This window comes from Bos mutus, chromosome X (assembly GCF_027580195.1).
Source record: "Bos mutus isolate GX-2022 chromosome X, NWIPB_WYAK_1.1, whole genome shotgun sequence".
In the NCBI taxonomy this organism is placed as follows: Eukaryota; Metazoa; Chordata; class Mammalia; order Artiodactyla; family Bovidae; genus Bos; species Bos mutus.
Genome location: NC_091646.1, coordinates 125,793,509 through 125,818,684, shown reverse-complemented (window position 1 = coordinate 125,818,684; position 25,176 = coordinate 125,793,509). Strand labels below are relative to the sequence as shown.

Here is a 25,176-nt window from a genome sequence, read left to right as displayed (position 1 = left end):
ACAAACAGCATTACACGTACTTTAAAGTTCAAAAATTTTGTCAGTTTTATCTCCAAAAATTTTAGGTCAGTTATATCTCCAAATATATAGCAACTCTAAAGACACTTGTGCTGAACAAAATATGACACAAAACCTATAAAAATGACCCCAAAATAAGCAAATCATCAAAACCTGGAGTCTTCAATCTCATTCAATACAGACAGTACAGTGAGAAAGAAGATAAAATAGATAACTCAAAACTTATAACCCATCAAACTTAACACGTATTTAAAGACTATTTCAAATAAAAAAAGAATATATATATTCCTTTCATGCAAATTAAACATTCCCCAAGATAGAGTAAATGGTATGCTGCAAACGAAATCCGAGTAAAAACAAGAGTTGAAATAATATAAGACATATTCTTTGATTTTTTTTAAATATTAGAAAAAAATTTAGAAATTAAACAATATATCCTGAATAATTAATAAATCAAACTATGATTAAAATAAATAGTATGTAAAGTGTGGTGTATGCTTTGTCACTCAGTCCTGTCCAACTCTTTGCAACCCCATGGACAGTAGCATATCATATCAGGCTCCTCTGTTCATGGGATTTCCCAGGCAAGAATGCCCTCCTCCAGGGCATCTTCCCAACTCAGGGATTAAACCTAGATCTCATGTACAGAAAGCAGATTCTTTACTGTCTGAGCCAGCAAGAAAGCCCATGAATACTGGAGTAAAGTATGGTACCAACACAGGAACAGTCTTAAACAGAAGTAAAATTCTAGAAATAAACCAAACATTTGCAGGCAAGAAACTTGTGACTATGGTATCAAGACCACTGTTGAGGAAACAATTTTCTTTCTAAAAAATACTACTGTTAGGACAAGCAGCAATTAATTAAGTTGAAACCTTACTTCATATCATACAAAAATAAATTAATTAAAAATGATCAGGAAGCTAAAAGTAGGAGAGAAAACCTTTTATGGATTTAGCCTTGAAAGAAATAATAAAGATAAATCTTTGTGACTTGCATGGTATTAAGCATGCTGGACAAACAAACGAAGAAAAATAATACATGGGAATTTACTACTAAAAACTTTTGTGCCTCAAAGAGGCACATGTTCTATTAAACATGAAAAAATAACCCAGATAATGAGAAAACCTCAGCAATTCAACTAGATACAGAAATAACACTGAAACTTAATTTTAAGGAGCAAAGAATTTAAACAGATTTAAACAACAAACAAAAAGATTTTCAAATATTACTAGTTATGAGGGTAATGAAAACCAAAACTAAAGTGAGAAACCATTTTATACCCATTAGGATGGTGGAATTTAGAAAAGACAGAACAAGTACTGGCAAGAATAAGAAAATGAGTTCTTCCTACACTGACTATCAGAATGTAATATAGTATAATCACTCTAAGTCAAGTCAACATATCATCAAAAAGTTAAAAGCACAGCTAATTCAATTCTGAGGTATATTTCCAAAAAGAATGAAAATATGTCTTCAAACAAAGAAATGGATATGAATGGTCACAGCAGTATGATTCATTATAACCTAGGAGGAAAGATAGCAGATGGCCATCAACAGATAATGGAATAAAGAAAATGAACATTGATAAACTGTAAGTTATAGTCCTAAAAAGGAATGAAATACTAACAACACGTGCAACCACAGAGATAAACCTTGAAAACATCTATTTTTAAAAGTCATTCCAGACTAGACAAACATATAGAATACAAAGTAAATGAACAATTTCTTTGGACAGGGATCATGGGGTTTGGGAGAGAGAATAAATGGTCTTATTTTTGTATGCTAAAAATATTTTAAACATTCTAAAATTCATTGTGGTAAAGGATACATGAACTTTGTCAATATACTAAAAATCATTAAACTGTACCATTCACATGGGTGTTTTACAGTAAATGAATCCTACTTCTTTAATAGTATTACCAAAAATAGAGTAATAGTGAATCTAAATAAACTTATGCAAATGTTTTCAGATTAAATAAACCTTTTAACTGTGTCTTTTTACTCCAAGTACTTCCTAAAAGCCAGGAACACTTTTACTTACACTTAGGATCAACATATGAGTTTTCAAAGTCTTTGGGTAATCTAAAATTTCCCTTCCAGGCAACAAAACATTATTTATAACTAATCCCTATAATAATTATATGATATTATAGGTTATAACCCATTACAAGACATATTTGCTTTGTGACACAGAATAATGACACATATTGCTGAGAAGCAATCTACCTGCTATCAGTGTCACACTGGAAAGTACACATGCATTCAAACATTAATCTGCTAACTAGTTTGACTTTATTGTGTAAGATAACATAGTGGATACTTCATTCTTAAACATAATTCTCACTTAGACTTTCTAAAATGGATGGCTTTAATTCTGCTCAGAGATCTAATCATAGACAAACTATACCAACAAATGATTCTTAGTTTTCACAGCCTAATGCAGCAATCTTCAGAATCACCACCATCAACCCTTCAAGTATTTCCAGTTACAAACTTAAAAAGTTTTTTTTTAAGCTTGATACTTTAAATTTTGTTTATTAAAGTATCATGTAGAATGTCTTTTTAATTAGTCAGAAATGTACTAAGAACACTACCTTCACACAAAACAGCTGGCACAAAATAATACCTTTCTCTCTTACCACATTTCCTACTTAACATTAGTATAGTTAATGATTTGCCCCAAAATAAGAAAACAAAATTGGCATTCAAATGTATACAAACCTTCCAGTAGTCAGATTGCAAACTGTAGTATCTCTGATATGCAGATAATGCTGAAAAAGGAAAAATAATTAGTCAAATTACATCCTATTCAAAAATTCATAACACAGATATTAATATTTTAATATAAACTGCCCATCAGTCCTGCCTCTCAGCAAAACAGGGACTATTAAAAACAGTAAATCTTTAAGGTTTATGCCCTACCAACTTAATCATCTACGGAAATAAATTATAATAGAAAAAATTATCTACAGGAGATCAGGTATATAAACAATTATCAAACAAGATCCTTGCACTTAAATGTAAAAATCTACTTTTTAAAGCTCCACCTCTTTTAAAAAAATTATGTACATATTCATTTATTTATTGCTGTGCTGGCTCTTCATTTCTGCATAGGCTTTTCTCTTAGTTTCAAAGGCAGGGGCTACTCTCTAGTTGCTGTATGTGGGTTTCTCATTCCAGTGGCTTCTCTTGCTGTGGAGTACGGGCTATAGAGCTCATGGGCTTCATTAGGTGCAGTTCCCAGGCTGCAGTGCACAGGCTCAACAGTTGTGGCACATGGCCTTAACTGCCCCAAGGCATGTGAGATCTGTCCAGATCAGCAATTGAAACTGTGTGCCTTGCACTGGCACGGTATTCTTTATCACTGAGTCACCAAGGAAGCCCAAACAAATGTAAAATCTTGACAATTTAATTCACTTGATTTCCTTCATTAGTCAAGTCTCATAGAAAGTTTCTAAGACTGTTTTTACATATATAATGAATTTTCTCAAAATGCATTACTTTTCGGAAAAATAAAACCACAGCTCTAACAAACTCTTGTTTCTGGTGCTTCCCTTCAAAGAATCAACATTATCTTGAGCTACTAGCTTCAATTTCATTCCAAGATGGCTATTCCCATGCTCTCTAAATCATCTGAAGGCATTAAAAGGCTGGAATGACATAAAAAAAGGCTCTTGTCTGCCTAAAAAGGGGCTTATATAAGGTAAAAAGGTCAATATGAAGTCACATAAGCATATTAGAGTTAGTGGGATAATTTTTAAAAACTAAAAACAGGAAACTGCATATTACTCCAGGGAAATAAAAATGTCTTTGATTCATTTGTTAAAGTTCCAAAGGGAGAATGTTTAGAATAAAATACAAGTAGGAAAGAAAACTGCCTTAAAGTCAAAGTAAAATGAGAATATTGAAGTAACAAAAGGAAGAACAGATTTTATATGGGTACGGTACCACTGAGAATTTCATATTTTGGACAAACATTTTTATGAATTTCAGATATCTTCCTTCCAGTCTCATAAACATTACTGAGTACCCTTTCATGAAAATAACTACACAGAGTTAAGGGGAAAAAAGTTTAATGAGGGAAACTTGCTTTTAGAAATATTATCATAAAGTTACAATAATTGGAATTTCAAAATAACCAAATGTATGTTTAAAAGACAATAGTATTTATGACAATCTTCTCATACACCACACTCCCATTTTAAGTCTCAAAAACAAAATGACTTAAAATGTTCGTTTTTACAACAAGAATTTAAAAGACTAAAGCTAACATAGGGTACGAGAGCAGTCATTAACTGAGAAAAATTACCCTAGAAACAAGGGTCAGGCTACAAAAGTTCACTGTAGTATGCCTGAAATCTGAAACATCCCTGGGCTCCTAGACAGAGGAGTAGCCCCACAACAATGTGCCACACAACCCTGTGAGACTTATAGGGGCCCAATCAGATTCCCATAATGTCTGTCTGAGAAAAATCTCCACAAGCTTCTGAGAAAATAATGGAAAAAAGAACAATTTTTAAAAACTTTTTTCTTTGTATTGGGGTATAGCTGATTTACAAAATGATGTGTTCCTTTCAGGTGAACAGTGAAGGGACTCACCATCATACACAGGTTTCCATTCTCCCCCAATCTCTCCTTCCATTCAGGCTGTATATGATATTGAGCAGACTTACCTGTGCTGTACAGCAGGTCCTTGCTGGTTCTCGATTCTAAACACAGCAGTGTGTCCATGTCCATCCCAAACTCCCTGACTATCCCTTCCCCCATCCTTTCCCCCGGGGAACAATAAGGTTATTACAGAGTATTGAGCAGAGTTCCCTGTGCTGGACAGCAGGTGCTTGTTGGTTCTCCATGTTAAATGCAGCAGTGTGTCCATGTCCATCCCAGATTCCCTAACTATCCCTTCCCTCATCCTTCCACCTGGTAACAATAAGGTTATTAGAGTATTGAGCAGAGTTCAATGTGCAGAGTTAATTCTCTGTGCTATATCATAGGTCCTTGCTAATTATGAAAAAGAAACAACTTTTTAAATAGCCAAGAGCATTCTGTCCTTCTTAACAACTGGGAAATTTAAAGTAGATATTCAACCCCAGGCCACTCCAATCATCCTATCTATTCTAGAGAGAAAAAAACAACCAAGAAATTTTTATGTAGTTCACTTTACAAAGGCATAGACTAACTAAAAAGACTGAGACTGAGGACACTTTCCTCTATGCCAACGTCCTGTACACCATTAGTGAAGGCCTATTAACAGAGCTTCTTTATACCTGGAATACCAAGGTCAGATATCAAGAAAATATTACAAGTCACACACAACTCACATGAAAGAGGAAGAGAAGGAAGCAGAGAGAGAAGGAGCAGAAAGAGGCACAGCAAACATCAGAACCAGGTGTAACAATGATGCTGAAATGACCAGATCAGGGAATTTAAAGTGACTACGACTAATACATGAAGAATATCTAAACAATATATAAAAAGTGGACAGTAGACTAGAATGCTGAAACAATGTAAGTAGAGAACAGGAAGGACAACACTTTCAAGCAGAAATGTAAAAGATCAGAAACATTGTAAAAAAAGATTACGAGACGAGTAGGTGGTTGTATACTGCTGAAGAATGAATATCTGACATAGAGGACATATCAAAAAACAAAAAAAAGGGAACACTGAGGAGAAAAAAAGAAAAAAATTCACAGGGTTGTGGGACAATTAGAAAAGGTATAACTGTGTTACTAACAAAAGATAAAGAAATATGATACTATCAAATGATAAAGAGAGCATAGAAATTATTTGGAACAATGAATGAGAATTTCCCCAAAATTAATATAAGGCAATAAGCCATATATCCAGGAAGCATAAAGAATATCAAGCATGTAAAATGTCCACATCAAAAAACTACACTGAGGTATATTATTTTCAAACTGCAGAAAATTAAAGCTTTAAGATAAAAAAATATGGATAAGAAGGCTGATGTATCTTTTGTTCTGATCTTTTACTGTAATAACAGTATCTGTATTGACTGATGTTTTGAGAGGGGAAAGAGTAGCAACAGGAATGATGACAACAGAAACACTTTGGAAAAGGTAATTCAAACTTACCTTCAGTCACCAAAGACAATTACTGATATACATAAAGAAAAGGGAAAGTCAAGAGAACAAGATGCTTCAGAAACTGTTGATGAGGTTTTCGAGGACATTAGAAAGATTTATGACAGAGAAAGTTAACTCTAATACTGAAGGGATCCTTTAAATCATAGTGCTCTGATAACTGATATCACAACCCCTTTTAAGGCAATTTTAATCTTTCATGATTACATCTCAACTGATGGCTGACAAGTATTGCGTGAGGTCCAGGTCAGCCTTGCTTTCCTGGTGACTCAGATGGTAAAGAACCCACCTGCCCAAAAGAGACACAGATGTACAGAACAGACTTTGGGACTCAGTGGGAGAAGGTGTAGGTGGGATGATTTGAGAGAGTAGCACTAAAACACGTATATTACCATATGTGAAATAGAAGACCAGTGCAACTTTGATGCATGAAGCAGGGCACTCAAAGCTGGTGCTCTGAGACAACCCAAAGGGATGGGGTAGTGAGGGAGGTGGGAGAGAGGGTTCAGGATGCGGCGACCCATGTGCACCCATGGCAGATTCATGTTGATGTATGCCAAAACCACCACAATACTGTAAAGTAATTAGCCTCCAATTAAAATTAATTAATTAAAAAAAAAAGAACCCACCTGCCATGCAGAAGATGCAGGTTCAGTCCCTAAGTTGGGAAGATCCCCTAAAGGAGAACATGGCATCCCTCTCCAGTATCATGGGATCATAAAGAGTTGGTGATGACTGACAGACTAACACTTTTACATTTCCTTTTTTCAAGTATGTAGTAAAACAAATCAAATTTTTAATCTTTTTTTTTCGGGGGCGGGGGATGTCACAGGAGTAGACAGTGAATTTAAGTCTAACTTCATGTTAGTTATGGTGTTCATAAAACAAAGAAGGTACTAGGCACTTCTTGCTTTTATTCAAAAAGAATATTCCTTTTATACTACATACATTCTGTAAGCAAAACTTTTTAGTATATGTGGGAGAAATATCAATAACCTCAGATATACAGATGACACCACCCTATGGCAGAAAGTGAAGAGGAACTAAAAAACCTCTTGATGAAAGTGAAAGTGGACAGTGAAACAGTTGGCTTAAAGCTCAACATTCAGAAAACGAAGATCATGGCATCCGGTCGATCATTTCATGGGAAATGGGCAAACAGTGGAAACAGTGTCAGACTTTATTTTTCTGGGCTCCAAGATCACTGCAGATGGTGACTGCAGCCATTAAATTAAAAGACGCTTACTCCTTGGAAGGAAAGTTATGACCAACATAGATAGCATATTCAAAAGCAGAGACATTACATTGCCAACAAAGGTCTGTCTAGTTAAGGCTATGGTTTTTCCTGTGGTCATGTATGGATGTGAGAGTTGGACTGTGAAGAAGGCTGAGCGCCGAAGAATTGATGTTTTTGAACTGTTGTGTTGGAGAAGACTCCTGAGAGTCCCTTGGACTGCAAGGAGATCCAACCAGTCCATTCTGAAGGAGATCAGCCCTGGGATTTCTTTGGAAGGAATGATGCTAAAGCTGAAACTCCAATACTTTGGCCATCTCATGCGAAGAGCTGACTCATCGGAGACTCTGATGCTGGGAGGGATTGGGGGCAAGAGGAGAGGGGGACGACAGAGGATGAGATGGCTGGATGGCATCACTGACTCGATGGACGTGAGTCTCAGTGAACTCCGGGAGTTGGTGTTGGACAGGGAGGCCTGGCGTGCTGCGATTCATGGGGTCACAAAGAGTCGGAAATGACTGAGCGACTGACCTGATCTGATCTGATCTGATATCCCTTTAGTATCTACAACATGTTTGGATTAGGAATTCCTTATATCTGTTCTCCTACAAGTTTGTGAATTTGTGGGAAAATTACACAGGAACTTCCTGTGTAGTCAGTTCTTACACTGCACTTGGTAAACATGAATTTCTACAACCGTTTCAGTATTTATAACTGACCATTTCCTACAGAAAAGTATGAAAACTTAGCATCTGTTTTACCACAAAGTGGTGTGACACAGTAGTCTTTGCTTCTAGGAATTAGTATGGGAGCTCTGTGGTTCACAGCCTGGCAGAACTGTCACCCTTATCCCGACATAAATTTATTTAGAAGTTGATTATCCAATATTTTCCAGATTATATCATATTACATGGGGTTGGCCAAAAAAGTTTCTCTGGTTAAGTAAAAACAAAAAATCCATTTCTCAGGTTTACAAAGAACTTTATAGAACAATGTGTTCACTGTTTTGTTCCACTATCTTCAATCTTTCAGGCAACTTCAAAATTCCATCTTCCTAAAACTTTTTATCTTCTTGATCAAGGGACTGTTTCAGGGGCTTTTTTCATACCAAAGGGAATTCAAATTTTCTTCATTAAGAGAAATTTGTAAAAACAGAAATAAGTGGAAATCTGAATGTACAATGTCTGATGAACATGGTGGATGAATCAGAACTTTCCAGGCAAGCTGTGTTTCTGTCTGGTCATCCAACAACCATGCAGTCTTCCTGCAATCCTGATAAAAGATAATGCATTCTGTTGACTAATTCTGGATCCTTTTCATCAAGTGCTGCTTTCAGTTGATCTGACTGGGAACACCACTTGTTGGAATTAATCATTTGATTTTCCAGAAGAGGTTCATAATAAAGGACTCTCTTCCAATTTCATCATATACACAACATCATTTTTACCAGAAGACCAACATTTGGTGTGACTGATCATGGTTCAGGTTTTTGTGACGTTTCAGTACAAAATTACAGGTGGAAATACAGTCAAGAGGGTTTTTTCACTTAACTTATGTGGAACTCAAACATCAAAGCAATTCACGTAAGCAAGCCTGTGCCAATGATTTTCAACAGTTGATTATGATACACTGAGTATGTTGGCTATTTCCTGTGGGGTATAATGCTGATTGTTCTCAACTAATGTCTTGGATTTGACCACTAGCAACTTCAACTGGTCTACCCAAATGTAGAGAATGGTCCAATAAGAAATCTCCAGTAAGAAACATCAAAAAACACTTTTGAGAAGTTTGATTATTAATAGCATCTTCCCCACACATTGCATGAATCTTTTGTGTTTCAGTTTCACTTTCTTCTTTCCTAAAATTATAAAGTGCTGGGAGCTGGTGAGGCATTCCACTCGTGACAAAGGTCATGAGGAAGGAGGCTCAGCATACGCAAAGGCGGGATAGAGCCTCAGGAGTCCCCCTGGATATTCTCGAGCATCTACCCCCAAAAAACCAGAGTCTGCCTACTTTATTGCTTTGTGCTCTCACCTCTGACTTTACTGGGGGCTGTCCCCTACCACCATCTCGCTCTCTCTGACAAAGAGTTAACTTACAGCTCCAATTAATAAAGTTCCTGGGCAACTAGGAGTGTTTAAATCCAAACCCCTCAGATGGCTCTCTAACTCACCTGACAAGTTTACCTGGACTCCTACAGCTATGTATACGATTGTTTACAGTCTCCCAGCCTCGAGAGGCACGGGAAGCTAAAGATATTCAAATAGCTTAGAGCCTGTCAGAGAGTTAGAAACTGTCAGAATAAAACTAGTAAAAGATTTCATTGATGAGCCAATGCTTTTTGCCAAGTTTTCACATCCCCTGAATTGTATCCTTGAATGTGTATTAATTAATATAGTTGGTATGTAGAAAAAATAAGTAGTGGCCTTGGTGTTAGTAACGTTAGACCCTTAAGGTAATAAATTCTTTCCTTTGCTGTAAACCCATTACACATCTGCCCTACAGGAATGCAATTTTATCTTCGGAAGATGGTGCCAAACCTTAAAATAATTACTCTTAGAGAAAATAAGTCTTTGTTGATAAGTCCTTGTCAAGAGTCATAAAATGTTAATAGGCCTTCTGGCCAGAAGATGATGTAAATCACCTAAACCATTTGTATACAATAAATTTGCAGGAAAGAGACACTGGTTTTTGATAAGGATCAAAGACTGCTGACTTTGCATCCCCTATTATCCTCTATGTGTAACTTAGGGTATAAAAACCCCGGTTGAAAATAAAGCTAGGGGCCTTGCTCACCAAAGCTTGGTCTCCCCATGTCATTCTTCCCCTCAGCTTCCAGCTGACTCTCCATCTGGAGCGCGGATATCCTCTGTGACCATTTATTTGCCTGGGCTTCTAAGACCCACTCGAGAAGGTGTCTAAGGTGGGGCACCTTCCGCTATTAGAGAGGGCACCTGCGGCCTCCGTGGTCAGAGCTAACCTGGTGTCATGGGTTATATTGATTTTCCGCATAAACCAAGCTACTCAGCTTCTTTTCTCCACTGAATTTTCCTACTGAGCTATCCTTATTCTATTATTCTTTATATCTTTGATAAATAAATAAATAAATAAATAAATAGGTCGCCTAAGCCATCTCTCCTTCGAATACCCTGGATCAGCCGGGGCTGGACCCCGGCAATAAAGCATAATATGCCGAATGTGTTATTTTTTTCCTTCCATCTTCAATAAAATGGCTACACAAAAACTCACCAATTTTTGTGTATTTTTTTTCAATGCAAGCTGATATGACAGCTGTCCAGTACAATCCAATAAAGTGGTTTCAAATAAAGTTAAAGACAGTAAGTGCAGATAGATCCTATCCTATGGAAAACACTAAACAAACCTCTGTTTAACCAAATACATAGTTAATGATTCATAGACTACGAATACATAATCAATGATCGGTTTTACCAATGATTAACCTGATCTTAACAAAATTTCTAGCAGTGAAACTTTGAAATGCATGTATTCAGATTTATGGTAAAATTTTTCAGTTACCATTATTAGTAAAACTTCAGTTTTTCTGTTTGTTTATATTCATACTAAGCATAAGTTTAATACAAAGCAGAAGATGTGAGAGTTGGACCATAAAGAATGCTGACTGCCAAAGAATTGATGCTTTTGAAACTGTGGTGCTGGAAAAGACTCTTGAGAGTCCCCTGGACAGCAAGGAGATCCAATCAGTCCATCCTAAAGGAAATCAACTGTGAATATTTATTGAAAGGAAAAAAAAAATTTATTGAAAGGACTAATGCTGAAGCTGAAGCTCTAATACTCTGGCCACATGATGCCAAGAGTTGACTCACTGGAAAAGACCCTGATGCTGGGAAAAATAGATGGAAGGAGGAAAATGGGACAACAGAGGACAAGACGGTTGAATATTGTTATCAGTGACTCAGCGGACATAGGTTTGAGCACACTTAGGAAGACAGTGTAGAACAGAAAATTGTGGTATGCCGCAGTTCACCGGGTTGCAAAGAGTCGGATACTACTTGGGAACTGAACAACAAAAATATAATAGAAACCTAACAGTTTAATTTGCTATATTTAATTTCCTTGAATATTTTTTTCATAGCTGCTTAAGAAGATTTAAAAAATCATTGCACCTTGATCAGAAAAATAATAAATGTATCTTCTTTTAAAACTATACGAAGAACTCTTAAAACTCAGCCATGGCAAGAACATCTGACTAAAAATGGACCACAGAGTTTAACGTTTCACCAAAGAAAATATACTGACAACAAATAAATCATATGAAAAGATGGATCACATAACATGTCATCAGGGAAAGACAAATTAAAACTATACACTTATTTAGAAAAATCAACATCAAAAATACTGACAGTACCATATACTAATGAGGATATAGAACAACAGGATTGTCACTCATTCCTAGAGAATGTAACATGATAAAACCAAAAAACAAACAATTGATTAGTTTCTTACATAACTTACACATACTCTTATATGATTCAACAACCATACTTTTTATGTAAAGGGGTTAAAAACTTTATGTTGCCTTAAAAACCAGCCTAAGTTCTGATTTTAAATTTTAAATATCCTCCTTCAGGAGAGAAAAGGCTGACAATCTCTTTCCCCAAGTCAACAGTATGTTGCGAAGCTTTATTACAATCAAGTGCAAATGATAGCTCAGGCTAATGTGCTCTACAAGCTCACATTCATGGCATATGGAAGAATAGACAGAAGAGAAAAACACTGGCCTCCAATCGCTTTTAGCAACATCATACTCAGAGGCAGACCATGTCAGAAGAGGTGAGGTACCTAACAGCTGCTAGTAAATCAGAGATCATTCCAAGACAAGAAGGTCACTATCCCACACTCCAGTCCTGGAAAACTAATGCAGAGGTTCTCAGCTATAGTCCCTAAGTAACTGATTTTATATGGAAAAGACATTAGAGAAGTTGAAGATTAATAGTATCATTAAAAACTTTGGAGAATGGAGACTATAATAATTAGGTAATTAAGAAGATGGAGGTTGGTAGTTCTCAGAAAGCAAACATCTAACCTATAAACTGACCATAAATTTAATTCAGAGAACTAGGAAAATATACACACATGAAAGAACATCCAAAAGTATAAACAATCCTGGAAGATCACCAAAAAAAAAAAAAAAAACCCACAAAAACCCCACAAAAAAACAAAACAAAACTGCATGTCCAAAGAGCACAGTGTGGGACTAAAACAGGAATTCATCTAATCAGACAAGACCAACAGACAAAGTCATAGTTAAAAAACAAAACATACAACCATAAGCCAACAAACAGTCAACATTAATATTTGAATGCCAAGAAATACAGGCAGACATGCTATAAACATAATAAAAACATTAGTAAAACAAACACTTAAGGGAACACTATTAAAACCAGAAGACTTTATTAGCAAAGAATGCACCCTCTGAGAAACAATGAGATTGCACACAACAAGAAATATAACAGTACTGAAAATTCCATTAATAAATAAAAACAAGCAAACAAAAAGCTGTATGGGAGGGTGGTATGGTTGGGGAAAGTTATAGAAAGGCAATACATCATAGTTGGTATAAAATATATCTAACGTGTACAGATTTCCATGGGAAACTCTCTCTCATAAAACGGAAGACAAAATAAAGTGAAAATCCAAAATCAAAAAATGGAAACTATCATGGAGAGATACTGGAGTGACAAAGGATTTCAAAACAGATAATATCCAAAATAAGAAGGAAATCATCATTTCAAAGGGAAAAAAATTAAGAACACAATGTCTGATCATTAATTTTGCGAGGAAAAAATTCTGAAAAAAGAAGAAAATTTTAGTATCAAAAAACAACATGAGGGAGAGAGAAACGCACTGCAACAGCAGATCTGAACTGACAAAAGTAAAAAAGGCATAATAAGAAATGATGTCATAAAAATGATGAAGAAAAGAAAGAAAAATAAGTAGAGCATAAAAGAAATGTGGCACACTATTAAGTACACAAGTATGCATGCCCAACTGCAGGAGGGGGCCCATCTCATCATCCGAAGTGGCGGTTTATTATCAAGACTTACTGGAGACCAGCTCCTGTGTCTGCTGAGGGAGCAGATGGATGTACCAGATCGGCACTCAAGAGTGACCCCCAGCTTTGGGGAGGCAGCTCTGGGAGCTTAGATCTACACCTTCTCCCTAGGAGAAACCCCTCCTGAAATGTTCTCCAGGTCTGCCCATGAAGGCTGGTCAAGCCAGTCTCCCACAGGACCAGGATCATGCACCAGCACACGTATGCCCTTGGATATGTATGCAGAGCTGTCATGCTTGGACGTTGTCTGGTTCTGCAGTCAAGAGTGTCCTGAGCAGGAGCCTGCTTTTGTAGATAGCTTTGTGGGTTCAGTGGCTTTGCAAGTGGTGCAAGTAGTAAAGAATCTGCCTGCCAATGCAGGAAAGGTAAGAGACGTGAGCTCAATCCCTGAGTTGCAAAGATCCTCTGGAGAAGGAAATGTTAATCCGTTCTGGTATTCTTGCCTGGAGAGTACCGTGGACAGAGGACCTGGGTGGGATACATTTCATGGGTAGCAAAAAGTCAGACAGGACTAAAGTGACTTAGCAGCAGCAGAATGCATATATACATACAATTTAAGAAGAAAAGAACAGACAAAAGCATAAAACCCTGAGGAATAATACTGCAGTGTGTTTAGTGTATTCTCTTTACTTCATATAGCCTAGAACAGAAGGCAGCAACATGGGAAGGCCAACAGGCAGGGAGGAACACACACACACAAATACACACATCCACTCATGAAGTAGCTGAGTTATGTTCAACCCTTTGTGGACTTAAACAGTCCATGAACTGTTAGGCCTCCAGGCTCCTCTGTCCATGGGATTTCCCAGGAAAGAATACTGCAGAAGGTTGCCATTTCCTCCTCCAGGGGATCTTGCCAATGCAGGGACTGAATTCAGGTCTCCTGTATTGCAGGTGGATTCTTTACCACTTGTACCACTTGATAAGCACTCTCAAAGAACATTCTCCCCTAAATAAAGGACTAAGACAAAAAGGAAAAGGGCAAGACAGAAAACATTTAAATAAAAACTGCTGAACTGCAGTGAAACTCCAAAGAAAAAGTATTACCTTAAATAAATAACCCTTACAGAAACAGTGAAAAGTACAGACTTCTAGAACAGGATGGATGAATCCCAAGTTGGAATCAAGACTTCAGGGAGAAAGATCAGTAACCTCACCTATGCAGACAATACTAGTCTAATGGCAGAAAGCAAAGAAAAGCAAAACAGCCTCCTAATGAGGGTGAAAAAATAAGTGTGAAAACGCTGGCTTGAAACTCAACATTAAAAAAACTAAGATCACGGTCCCATTACTTCATGACAAGTACAAGGGGAAAAAGTGTAAGCAAGACAGATTATATTTTCTTGGGCTAGAAAATCACATAGGATAGTGATAGCAGCCAAGAAACTAAAAGACGCTTGCTCCTTGGAATAACAGCTATGACAAATCTAGACAGCATATTAAACAGCAGAGACGTCACCCTGCCAACAGAGTTCCATCTAGTCAAAGCTACAGTTTTTCCAGTAGTCATGTACAGATGTCACAATTGTACCACAAAGAAGACTGAGCACTGAAAAATTGATGTCTTTGAACTGTGGTGCTGGAAAAGACTCTGTAGAGTCCCTTGCAAAGCAAACAGATCAAACTAGTCCATCCTGAAAGAAATCAACCCTGAATATTCACTGTAAGGACTGATGCTCAAACTGAAGCACCAATATACTTTGGCCACCTTATGTGCAGAACTGACTTGTTGGGAAAAATTCTGACGCTGGCAAAGACTGAGGGCAGGAAAAGGGGGCAGCGGAGAACGACATGTTAGATAGCATCACCTATCTAACCGTTAATGATCATGAATTTGAACAAACTCCAGGAGATACTGAAGGACAGGGAAGCCTGGTGTGAGGCAGTACATGGGGTCACAAAGAGTCGGTGGACACTACTTAGCAACAGCACAACAAAACGTAAAGTCAAAACTGATACACAATTACCAAAGTAAAGAACTCACTTGATGTCTTCAGAGGTACAATACAAGTATAATTAAGAATCACTCAACTAATGCACAGAACATGAGAAATTACTGAATAAAAACAACGAGAAAAAAAGAAAAAACAGAGGAAAAAAAAAAAGACATAAAAATCTAAAAACCCTTAAGGACTTACAGTAAGTAACAAGAATATAAAATCTGTAATCTACAACCTGAAAGGAATGGAGATACAGCTGAAACAAACAAAAAAATGTTTGAAACTTCTATAAATTTGTCAACAGACATATCAACAAATTAAAGGAAGTGAGTAAACCAAACGAGATACACAAAAAAATAAAAATGAAACATTACTCTCAAGTCCCATCATAAAACACATATGAAACAATGATCTTCAAACATGCCAGCGAAAAAGTACATCTACTAAATTGGAAAAGCAAGCTTCCCTGGTGGTCCAATGGTTAAGATTCCTCATTTCCACAGCAAAGGTAGGAGGTTTCATCCCTGGTCAGGGAACTAAGATCCTGCATGGCACACACCACAACCAAAAAAAAAAAAATCAAAAAGAAATGATTTCCCATGAAAAAAGAAAACAAATGATTTCCCATTTGAAATTATAGACAGAACAGGCATAAAACACTTTACATTTTGAAAGACAAGAACTGCTAACCCAGAATGGTGAAGAGGATAACCAACTAACTTAGGATGCTATATGGATGACCAACAAGGATGTGCTGTACAGCAAGACAGAACTCTGCCCAACGTCAAGTGGCAGCCTGGATGGGGTGGGGGCGGAGTTTGGGGGAGAATGGATATACGTATATGCATGGCTGAGTCCCTTCGCTGCCCACCTGAAACTATTACAACATTGTTAACTGGCTATATTCCAATACAAAAGAAAAAAATGTACAAAGGACTTAAAAAGATATTTTGGTAAATATAAAGAAAAGGACGATATCCATGAGAAGATGTTTACATTTAGTCATCAAAGAAATCCAATATTAAAACCATGAGACAGCACTTTGCATCTAGTATGATGGCTACGGTAACAGGGTGGAGAGAGTATTGGTGAAGGCATGCAAAAACTTTAATAACCTTTACCTACTGTTGGTGAGACAATACAATGTTGCAACCACTGTAAAAAACAATTTGGTGAAATCGCAAAGAAATAATACAAAGAAATAAAACACAATCACTAGATGACCCAGCAATTCTACTCCAAGGTATAAATCAAACAGGATTAAAATCAGAGATTCAAACAGACATCTGTACACCAGCGTTCACAATATACTCACAGTTAAAAAAGTAGAAACAAACCAATTATCCACCCACCTGAATAGCTAAACCGAAACAGCTACATGCCTACAGTGGAATATTATTAACTCAGAAGGAATAAAGTACCAGTTCATGGGGCAACATGAATTATCCTTGAAAACATACAGTTGAGTGAAAGAAAGCAATCATGAAAAGTCACATATAGATTTGTTGTTCAAGTTGGCCAAGTCGTGTCCAACTCTTAGCAACCCCATGGGCTACAGCACATTAAGCTCCTTTGTCCTCTACCATCGCTAAGGGCTTGCTCAAACTCATGTCCATTGAGTCAGTGATGCCATCCAGCCATCTCATCCTCTGTCATCCCCTTCTCCTGCCCAAATCTTGCCCTGCATTAGGGTCTTTCCTAATGAGACACCTCTTCACATCAGGTAGTCAAAGTATTAGAGCTTCAGCTTCAGCATCAGTCCTTCTGATAAATATTCAGGACTGATATCCTTTAGGACTCACTGGTTTGAGCTCCTTGTAGTCCAAGGGACTCTCAAGAGCCTTCTCCAACACCACAGTTCAAAAGCATCAATTCTTCTACTGTGCATAGCATTTGAGAGTGACAACATACAGACTTGATATATTTCTTTCCCAATATTCCAACCAGTCTTTTGTTACACATCCAGTTCTGTTGCTTCTTGTCTTCCATACAAGTTTCTCAGGAGACAGGTAAGGTGATCCGGTATTTCATCTAAGAATTTCCCACAGTTTCTTGTGATTCACACAGTTGAATGATTTAGCATAGTCAGTGAAGCAGAAGTAGAAGTTTCTCTGGAACTCCCTTAGTTTCTCTTTGATCCAAGGAGAGCTGCAATTTGATCTTTGTTTTCTCTACCTTTTCTAAACCCAGCATGTATATCTGGATGTTTTGGTTCACATACTGCTGGGCCTAGCTTGAAGGATTTTGAGCATTACCTGGCTAGCATGTTAAATGAGGACAACTGTACTGTAATTTGTTGGAGAAGGGCATGGCAACCCACTACAGTATTCCTGCCTGGAGAATCCCATGAACAAAGGAGCCTGGTGGGCTACAGCCCAGTGGGCTCCAGCCCACAGGGTTGCAAAGAGTTGGACATGACTGAAGGGACTCAGCATGCACTGTAGTTTGAACATTCTTTGGCACTGTCCTTCTTTGGGACCAGAATGAAAACTGACCTTTTAGTGAAGTAGAGACTTAATTTTGGGGCTTCCAGTTGGTGACACTGGTAAACAACCCTCCTGCCAATGCAGGAAACATAAAAGATGAGGGTTTGATCCCTAGGTGAGGAAGTTCCCCTGGAAGAAGAAATGGCAACCAACTCCACTATTCTTACCTAGAAAATCCCATAGAGAAGCCTGGAAGCTACAGTCCATACGGTTGCAAGGAGGTGGACACAACTGAAACAACTTAGTCTGTACATGGGTTTAATTAATGAAACACAGAATATGCTACCCCAAGATATGTCTATTGGCATAAGGATTAATTTTACATGATTATTTTTTAGAAACAGCACACAAGCCAAAAAAAAAAAAAAGCTGTGAAAATACTAGAAGCTGAAAGTTACACTTTCAGTAAACAGATAAAATCTACTTCCATCTATTAACTGATCTGAGGTTGCAAATGCACACTCCAACTACCACTCTGATACTGCTTGGATGGAGTGAGGGGAGAAGGGAAAATGCAGGGAATTTTTAGGGAAGAAATTATAAAGGGTCCTAGAGAAAAAAAAGATGGTAAACAGATGTTCACAAGAAACCAAAAATTTTAAAACGTATAGAAATCATATCCTGTATGTCAAATTCCATTTGTGCCAGTTTTATGCAATCTCACAACAAATATTCAAGGAAGATGATGAGCCAAGTGGTCTGAAGAGATGAATCCTTGAGGATTCCTAACTTGACTCTCACAGCTCAGTTTGACAAGTATGAGACCCTGAAGCTGGAGCTTCCTCCTTGTTTAGTCATTAAGTGTTTGACCGTGAACTTGTGGAGTCTGGCCTGCCAGGCTTCTCATTCCATTGGAATTTCCAGGGAAGAATACTGGAGTGGGCTGTCACTTCTCCAGGGAATCTTTCTGACCCGGGGTTCAAACTTGCATTTCTTCCGTCTCCTACTCTGGCAGGTAGATTTCTTACACTAGCATCACTCATGATGTAGTCTATATCTGAGAGTTATTCAGTTTGCTCAGTTCCTTTGATGTAACATGAGAAACACATGTTTAAAAACTGTTTATTCTTCTGCTCTTATTCTGTCTTTTACTGAGAGATCAGAAGTAGGAACTCAGACAGATAAAAGGGAAAATATTTTTCCTCTCTGCATTTGACAAAAACCATAGCATACAATTAAAATTTGTGGCCAAAAAAAAAAAAAAATTGTGGCTAAATCACTGATTAAACAAATTAATTTTATGCTACAAGACCTTCTAGAAGTAGCACCAAAAAAGATGCCCTTTTCATCACATGGGACTGGAATGCATTAAGTAGGAAACAAGAGATACCTGGAGTAACAGGCCAAGTTTGGCCTTGGAGTAAAAAATGAAGCAGAGCAGAGGCTAACAGAATTTTGCCAAGAGAACGCACTAGTCATAGCAAACACCCTCTTCCAACAATACGAGAGAAGACTCTACATATGGACATCACCATATGATCAACACTGAAATCAGACTGATTATATTCTTTGCAGCCAAACATGGAGAACCTCTACACAGTCAGCAAAAACAAGATCGGGAGCTGACTGGGGCTAAGATCATGAACTCCTTATTGCCAAACTCAGACTTAAATTGAAGAAAGCAGGGATAACCACTATGCCATTCAGGTATGACATAAATCAAATCCCTTATGATTATACAGTAGAAGTGACAAATAGATTTAAGGGATTAGATATGATAGAGTACTTGAAGATCTATGGATGGGGGTTCCTGACATTATACAGGAGGAAATGATAAAGACCATCCCCAAGAAAAGGAAATGTAAAAGGCAAAATGGTTGTCTGAGGAGGACTTACAAATAGCTGAGAAAAGAAGAGAAACTAAAAGCAAAGGAGAAAAAGAAAGATATACCCATCTGAATGCAGAGTTTCAAAGAACAGCAAGGAGAGATAAGAAAGCCTTATACAGTGATCAAGGCAAAGAAATAGAGGAAAACAATAAACTGGGAAAGACTAGAGATCTCTTTAAGAAAATCAGAGAAACTAAGGGAACATTTCATGTAAAGATAGGCACAAGGAAGGACAGAAATGGTAAGGACCTAAAAGAATCAGAAGATATTAAGAAGAGGTGGCAAGAATACACAGAAGATCTATACCAAAAAGATCTTTATACCCAGATAACCACGATGGTGTGATCAAACACCTAGACCCAGACATCCTGGAATGTGAAGTCAGGTGGGCCTTAGGAAGCATCACTATGAACAAAGATAGTGGAGGTGATGGAATACCAGTTGAGCTATTTCAAATCCTGAAAGATGATGCTGTAAAAGTGCTTCACTAAATATACCAGCAAATTTGGAAAACTCAGCAGTGGCCACAGGACTGGAAAAGGTCAGTTTACATTCCAATCCCAAAGAAAGGCAATGCCAAAGAATGCTCAAACTACCACACAATTGCACTCATCTCACACACAAGCCAAGAAATGCTCGAAATTCTCCAAGCCAGGCTTCAACAGTTCTCAACAGAACTCCAAGCCAGTTCTTCAACTGGGAACTTCCAGCTTTTCAAGCTGGATTTAGAAAAGGCAGAGGAACCAGGGATCAAACTGCCAACTTCCACTGGATCACTGAAAAAGCAAGAGAGTTCCAGGAAAACATCTACTTCTGTTTTATTGACTATGCCAAAGCCTTTGACTGTGTGGATCACAGAAAACTGTGAAAAATTCTGAAAGAGATGGGGATACCAGACCACCTGACCTGTCTCCTAAGAAATCTGTATGCAAGTCAGAAAGCAAAAGTTAGAACCAGGCATGGATGGAACAATGGACTGGTTGGAAACTGGGAAAGGAGTAGGTCAAGAATGTATATTGTCACCCTGCTTACTTAACTTTTATGCAGAGTACATCATGCGAAATTCATAGCTGGATGAAGCATAAGCTAGAATCAAGATTGCTGGGAGAAATGTCAATAACCTTAAATATACAGATGACACCCTCCTTATGGCAGAAAGCGAAGAACTAAAGAGCCTCTAATGAAAAGAGGAGAGTGAAAGAGGAGTGAAAAAGCTGGCTTAAACTCAACATTCAAAAAACTATGATGATGGCATCCAGTCCCATTACTTCATGGCAAATAGATGGGGAAACAATGGAAACAGTGACAGGCTTTATTTTCTTGGGTTCCAAAATCACTGCAAATGGTGACTGAAGCAATGAAATTAAAAGGCACTTGTTCCTTAGAAGAAAAGTTTTAAAAAACGTAGACAGCATATTAAAAAGTAGAGACATTACGCTGCCAACAAAGGTCTGTCTAGTCAAAGCTATGATTTTTCCAGTAGCCATGTATGGATGTGAGAGCTAGACTTTATTATAAAGAATGCTGAGTGCCAAAGAACTGATACTTTTGAACTGTGGTGGTGGAGAGGACTATTGAGATTCCCTTAGACTGCAAGAAGATCCAACCAGTCCATCCTAAAGGAGATAAGTCCTAAATAATCATTGGAAGGACTGATGTTAAAGGTGAAACTCCAATACTTTGGCCACGTGATGGGAAGAACTAACTCACTGGAAAAGACCCTGAGGCTGGGAAAGATTGAGGGGAGGAGGAGAAGGAGACTACAGAGGATGAGATGGTTGGATGGCATCACTGACTTGATGGACATGCATTTGAGCAAGATCCAGAAGATAGTGATGGACAGGGAAGCCTGGCGTGCTCAAGTCTGTGGGGTTGCACAGAGTCAGACGTGACTGAGCAACTGAACTGAACTGAAAGCATTGATATATCATACCACTAACAACTTACTTTAGCCAATTGTTATTTCCACTAAACACATTTGCTGACAATCATAAAAGGTCTATCTACTCTATATATCAAGCTGTTTACAACTGTCAAAAGGTTAACATACCCTTGCTTAAGACAGTTCTTATTTGGTACAGGCATTTGCTGTTGTTGCTTTTATGAACGGCAAAGCATTTTTCAAGGTGTTTTAAACTTACTAAGTAAATAACTGTCTTGAGCAACAGGGAAGTATGCATACACCTTAGAAGATGGCACTCATCTTAAATATAAAAGATTCCCTCAGGTTATTTATCTTCACCCACTTCTGAGAAGAAAAATATTATAAATCAGTGAAAATCATGTTTTACTTAAGGTGCTGTGAGCTAAATATGCAACTTACCAAAACAGTAAACAAAGGATGTTGCTGTCATCAAGTCATCACATTACAGCTGCCTTGATGCTGAGCCCTGAGAGAACTTTGGATAAGGCAGGATTTAACCAGTCAACAGATGGTTATTAACTAGTCAACTACTGTGGCCACTCCTCTCCCCACAGGGCACCCTGAAGGGATTAATGATGACAAGCACTGTAACTAGCCCCAGATAGTGGAAGGGCATATGAAAAGTGCATATGATTTCAATGAGCCCAGACTTTGCATCTTTCCAAACAGAAAAATACTGAATTCTTTGAGATTTTTGGATTTCTTTAATTAACAGTAATCATTTTGGTCAAAAAACACATAAAAAGATGATCATCACTGATGAGCATTTCACAGAAATGTAATCAAAACTGCAGTGAGATACCACCTCACATCAGTCACAGTGGCCATCATCATAAGTTTACAAACAATAAATGATGGAGAGGATGTAAAGAAAAGGGAACCCTTCTACACTGTTAGTGGGAATGTAAGATAGTGCAGCCACTATATAAAACAGTATGGTGTTTCCCTAGAAAACCAGAGTCATCATATGATCCAGCAATACCAATCCTAGGCATATATATTCAGAAGACAAAAACTACAAGCCAAAAATACACATGTATCACAATGTTCAATGCAACACTATTTACAATAGCCAGGATATGGAAGCACCCTAACTGTCCACTGACAGATAAATGGATAAAGATGTGGTGCGTATATACATATATATGTGGAATGGAATATGCATGGACCGAGAGACCATCATACTGAACAAAATAAACCAGAAAGAGAAACTAATATCATACCATTAATCTTTTGATACTCTGAATACCTGGTCTTTGTTGTAAAAATTTCTATATAACCAGGCCCTGCCTTATCTCTGTGGAACAATCCCTCAGAGTTATCTGAGGTGATGTGTCCTGAGCCTAAGTCCTCAGTTTTGTTCACCAAATAAAACACAACTCTACACTTTCAGGTTGTACCTTTTTTTCAGTCCCAGTCAGAACTTAAGATTATCATTCTCCTGCACTGAAGGCAGATTCTTTACCAGCTTAGACACAAAGGAAACCCAAGAAAACTGGAGAGGGTTTTATCCTTTATCCAAGGATAAGGGATCTATTATTACTATACAATGTCATGGATAATGTCAGGTTTTCTAATATTTTCTAACTTAAGTAGAAAACTTTAAAACTTAAGAGCAAAAATGAGAAATGCTATTTTTGTTTGTAAAATAATAAATATATTTCGTGTAAGGTCTGTTTGTGATAGAGAGCTCCAAAAATACTTGGAAAGCCCTGAGTGAAGTGTTTTTATTTTTCTTAAGTACTCCCTTTGGTTCACTTAATGCTAAAGAGAGGACTTATAAGGAAACCCTAGCAATTCTCAGTATGATTCTAGGTAGGGAGGAGAAAGGATGCACAATAAGCGCTACAATAAATTCCTGAAAAGTGAGATTTGATTATTTCAAACCAATTCCTTAGGGACAGAAGTTCCTGAGCTTAGAAAACTTTCAGATCTCATCTCTGTACCTCTTCCTTTTTCATTTGTATCCTTTACAACATTCCTTATAATAAATTAATGTTTCCCTGAGCTTGTGAGTCATTCTAAAAATTAATCAAACTCAAGAAGGGGGTTTGGGAAACTGCCTTACACCTGGATGATCAGGAAGATACATGACAACCTAAACAACTCACTTCTAAAGAGGGCAGTCTTAGGGAACTAAATCTTTTTCCTTGTGGGATCTAAGCTATTTCTAAGTAAACACTGTCAAAATTTGAGTAAAATTTATAGGACAATACTGAGAACTGGAAAATTATTTGATGGTTTGAAAGCACTTCAGGGTAACTCTTTCATAAAGTTTCCCATTTGCATATATAGATGAAAATATCAAACAGCATCTTTTTCTAACATGATGAGGTTTTAAACATCACATTTTCACAAGGGCAAGGAAAGCAGCAAAGCACATGTATGTTATGGGTTTTGCAGAGTGATCAAATTCATTTAATGTTTATATGAAATTACATAAAATCTTGACATTTCCATTCACTCCACTTTTTTTTCTCAGTGCTTGTTTTGTTTATGAGCTTGCATGTGTGCAAGCTGAGTCACTTTAGTCTTGTCTAACTCCTTGCAACCCTATGAACTGCAGCCTACCAAGCTACTCTGTCCACAGGACTGTCCAGGCAAAAATACAGGAGTGGACAGCCATTTCTTTCTCCAGGGGGTCAAGGTTTGATTCCCTACCCAGGGATCAAACTTGCATCTCTCTCTCACATCTAGATGTGCATTGGCAAGCAGGTTGTTTACCACTAGCACCACCTGGGAAGCCCCTTTATGAGCTTAGAAGAAACTAAAATATAGTTTTAAGTACATTGATAAAAAGTAAAAACAATTCCATTTTTCTATGTTGCAATGAAGCAGAAATTGTAAAAATGATTACCTTTTGGATAATCTTCCAATAAGAGGTTGAAGTGACCTAACTGACAAAAAAATTCAGATTCCACTTTTCCTTCAGCTTTTAAGATTAGAGATTCATAGCAGCAAACAGCCTAGAAAAAAAAATTATATAAGTAAGTATTAAGAAAAAAGCAAAATCCTAATTGCACGCTTTCTGAGAGAACAGATATATACTTTGTGAGAGTACTCAAGAAATCAAACAGTGCTATTTCCATCAAGACTCAGAATTCAAATCTTCCAGAAATTAGAAGAAAGTGGGACTTTCCTGATGGTCCCAGTTGTTAAAAATCTACCTGCCAATTCTCAGATATGGGATTCAATCACTAGTAGGGAAACTAAGATTCCACATGCTATGGAGCAACTAACACCATGCCCTGCAACTACTGAGTTTGTGTGCCATAACTAGAGAGAAGCACATGCTTCTCAAAAAAAGCTCCTGCATGCCACAGCTAAGACCCAATGCAGCCAAATAAATAAATAATAAATAAATATTGTAGAAAAAGAAATTAGAAGAAATAGCTTTCTAATTACTTAGCAGAGCCATCACTTATGATTCAAGTTTTGATTATGATTCAAAGCTGTCCCCTATGAAAAAAAGGTGAATAAGACCTGCCAAATAAGATAATTTAGAAGTTCCTTTAATGACTGTTAGTTTCCTATCTAAATTATA

At 37.4% G+C, this 25,176-nt stretch overlaps 1 protein-coding gene across 8 annotated transcripts in view; it reads right to left on the bottom strand.

Moving 5' to 3' along the window:
• LOC138986345 (lysine-specific demethylase 6A-like) overlaps positions 1-25,176 on the bottom strand; it is a 189,082-nt gene that overhangs the window by 137,288 nt on the left and 26,618 nt on the right. For all 8 annotated transcript variants that reach the window (XM_070365613.1, XM_070365610.1, XM_070365616.1 and 5 more), the window contains exons 3-4: positions 24,490-24,598; positions 2,743-2,792 (exon numbers count right to left, since the gene is read on the bottom strand). In XM_070365613.1, the coding sequence (XP_070221714.1) occupies positions 2,743-2,792; positions 24,490-24,598 (159 nt within the window). The remainder of the gene's footprint in view (positions 1-2,742; positions 2,793-24,489; positions 24,599-25,176) is intronic.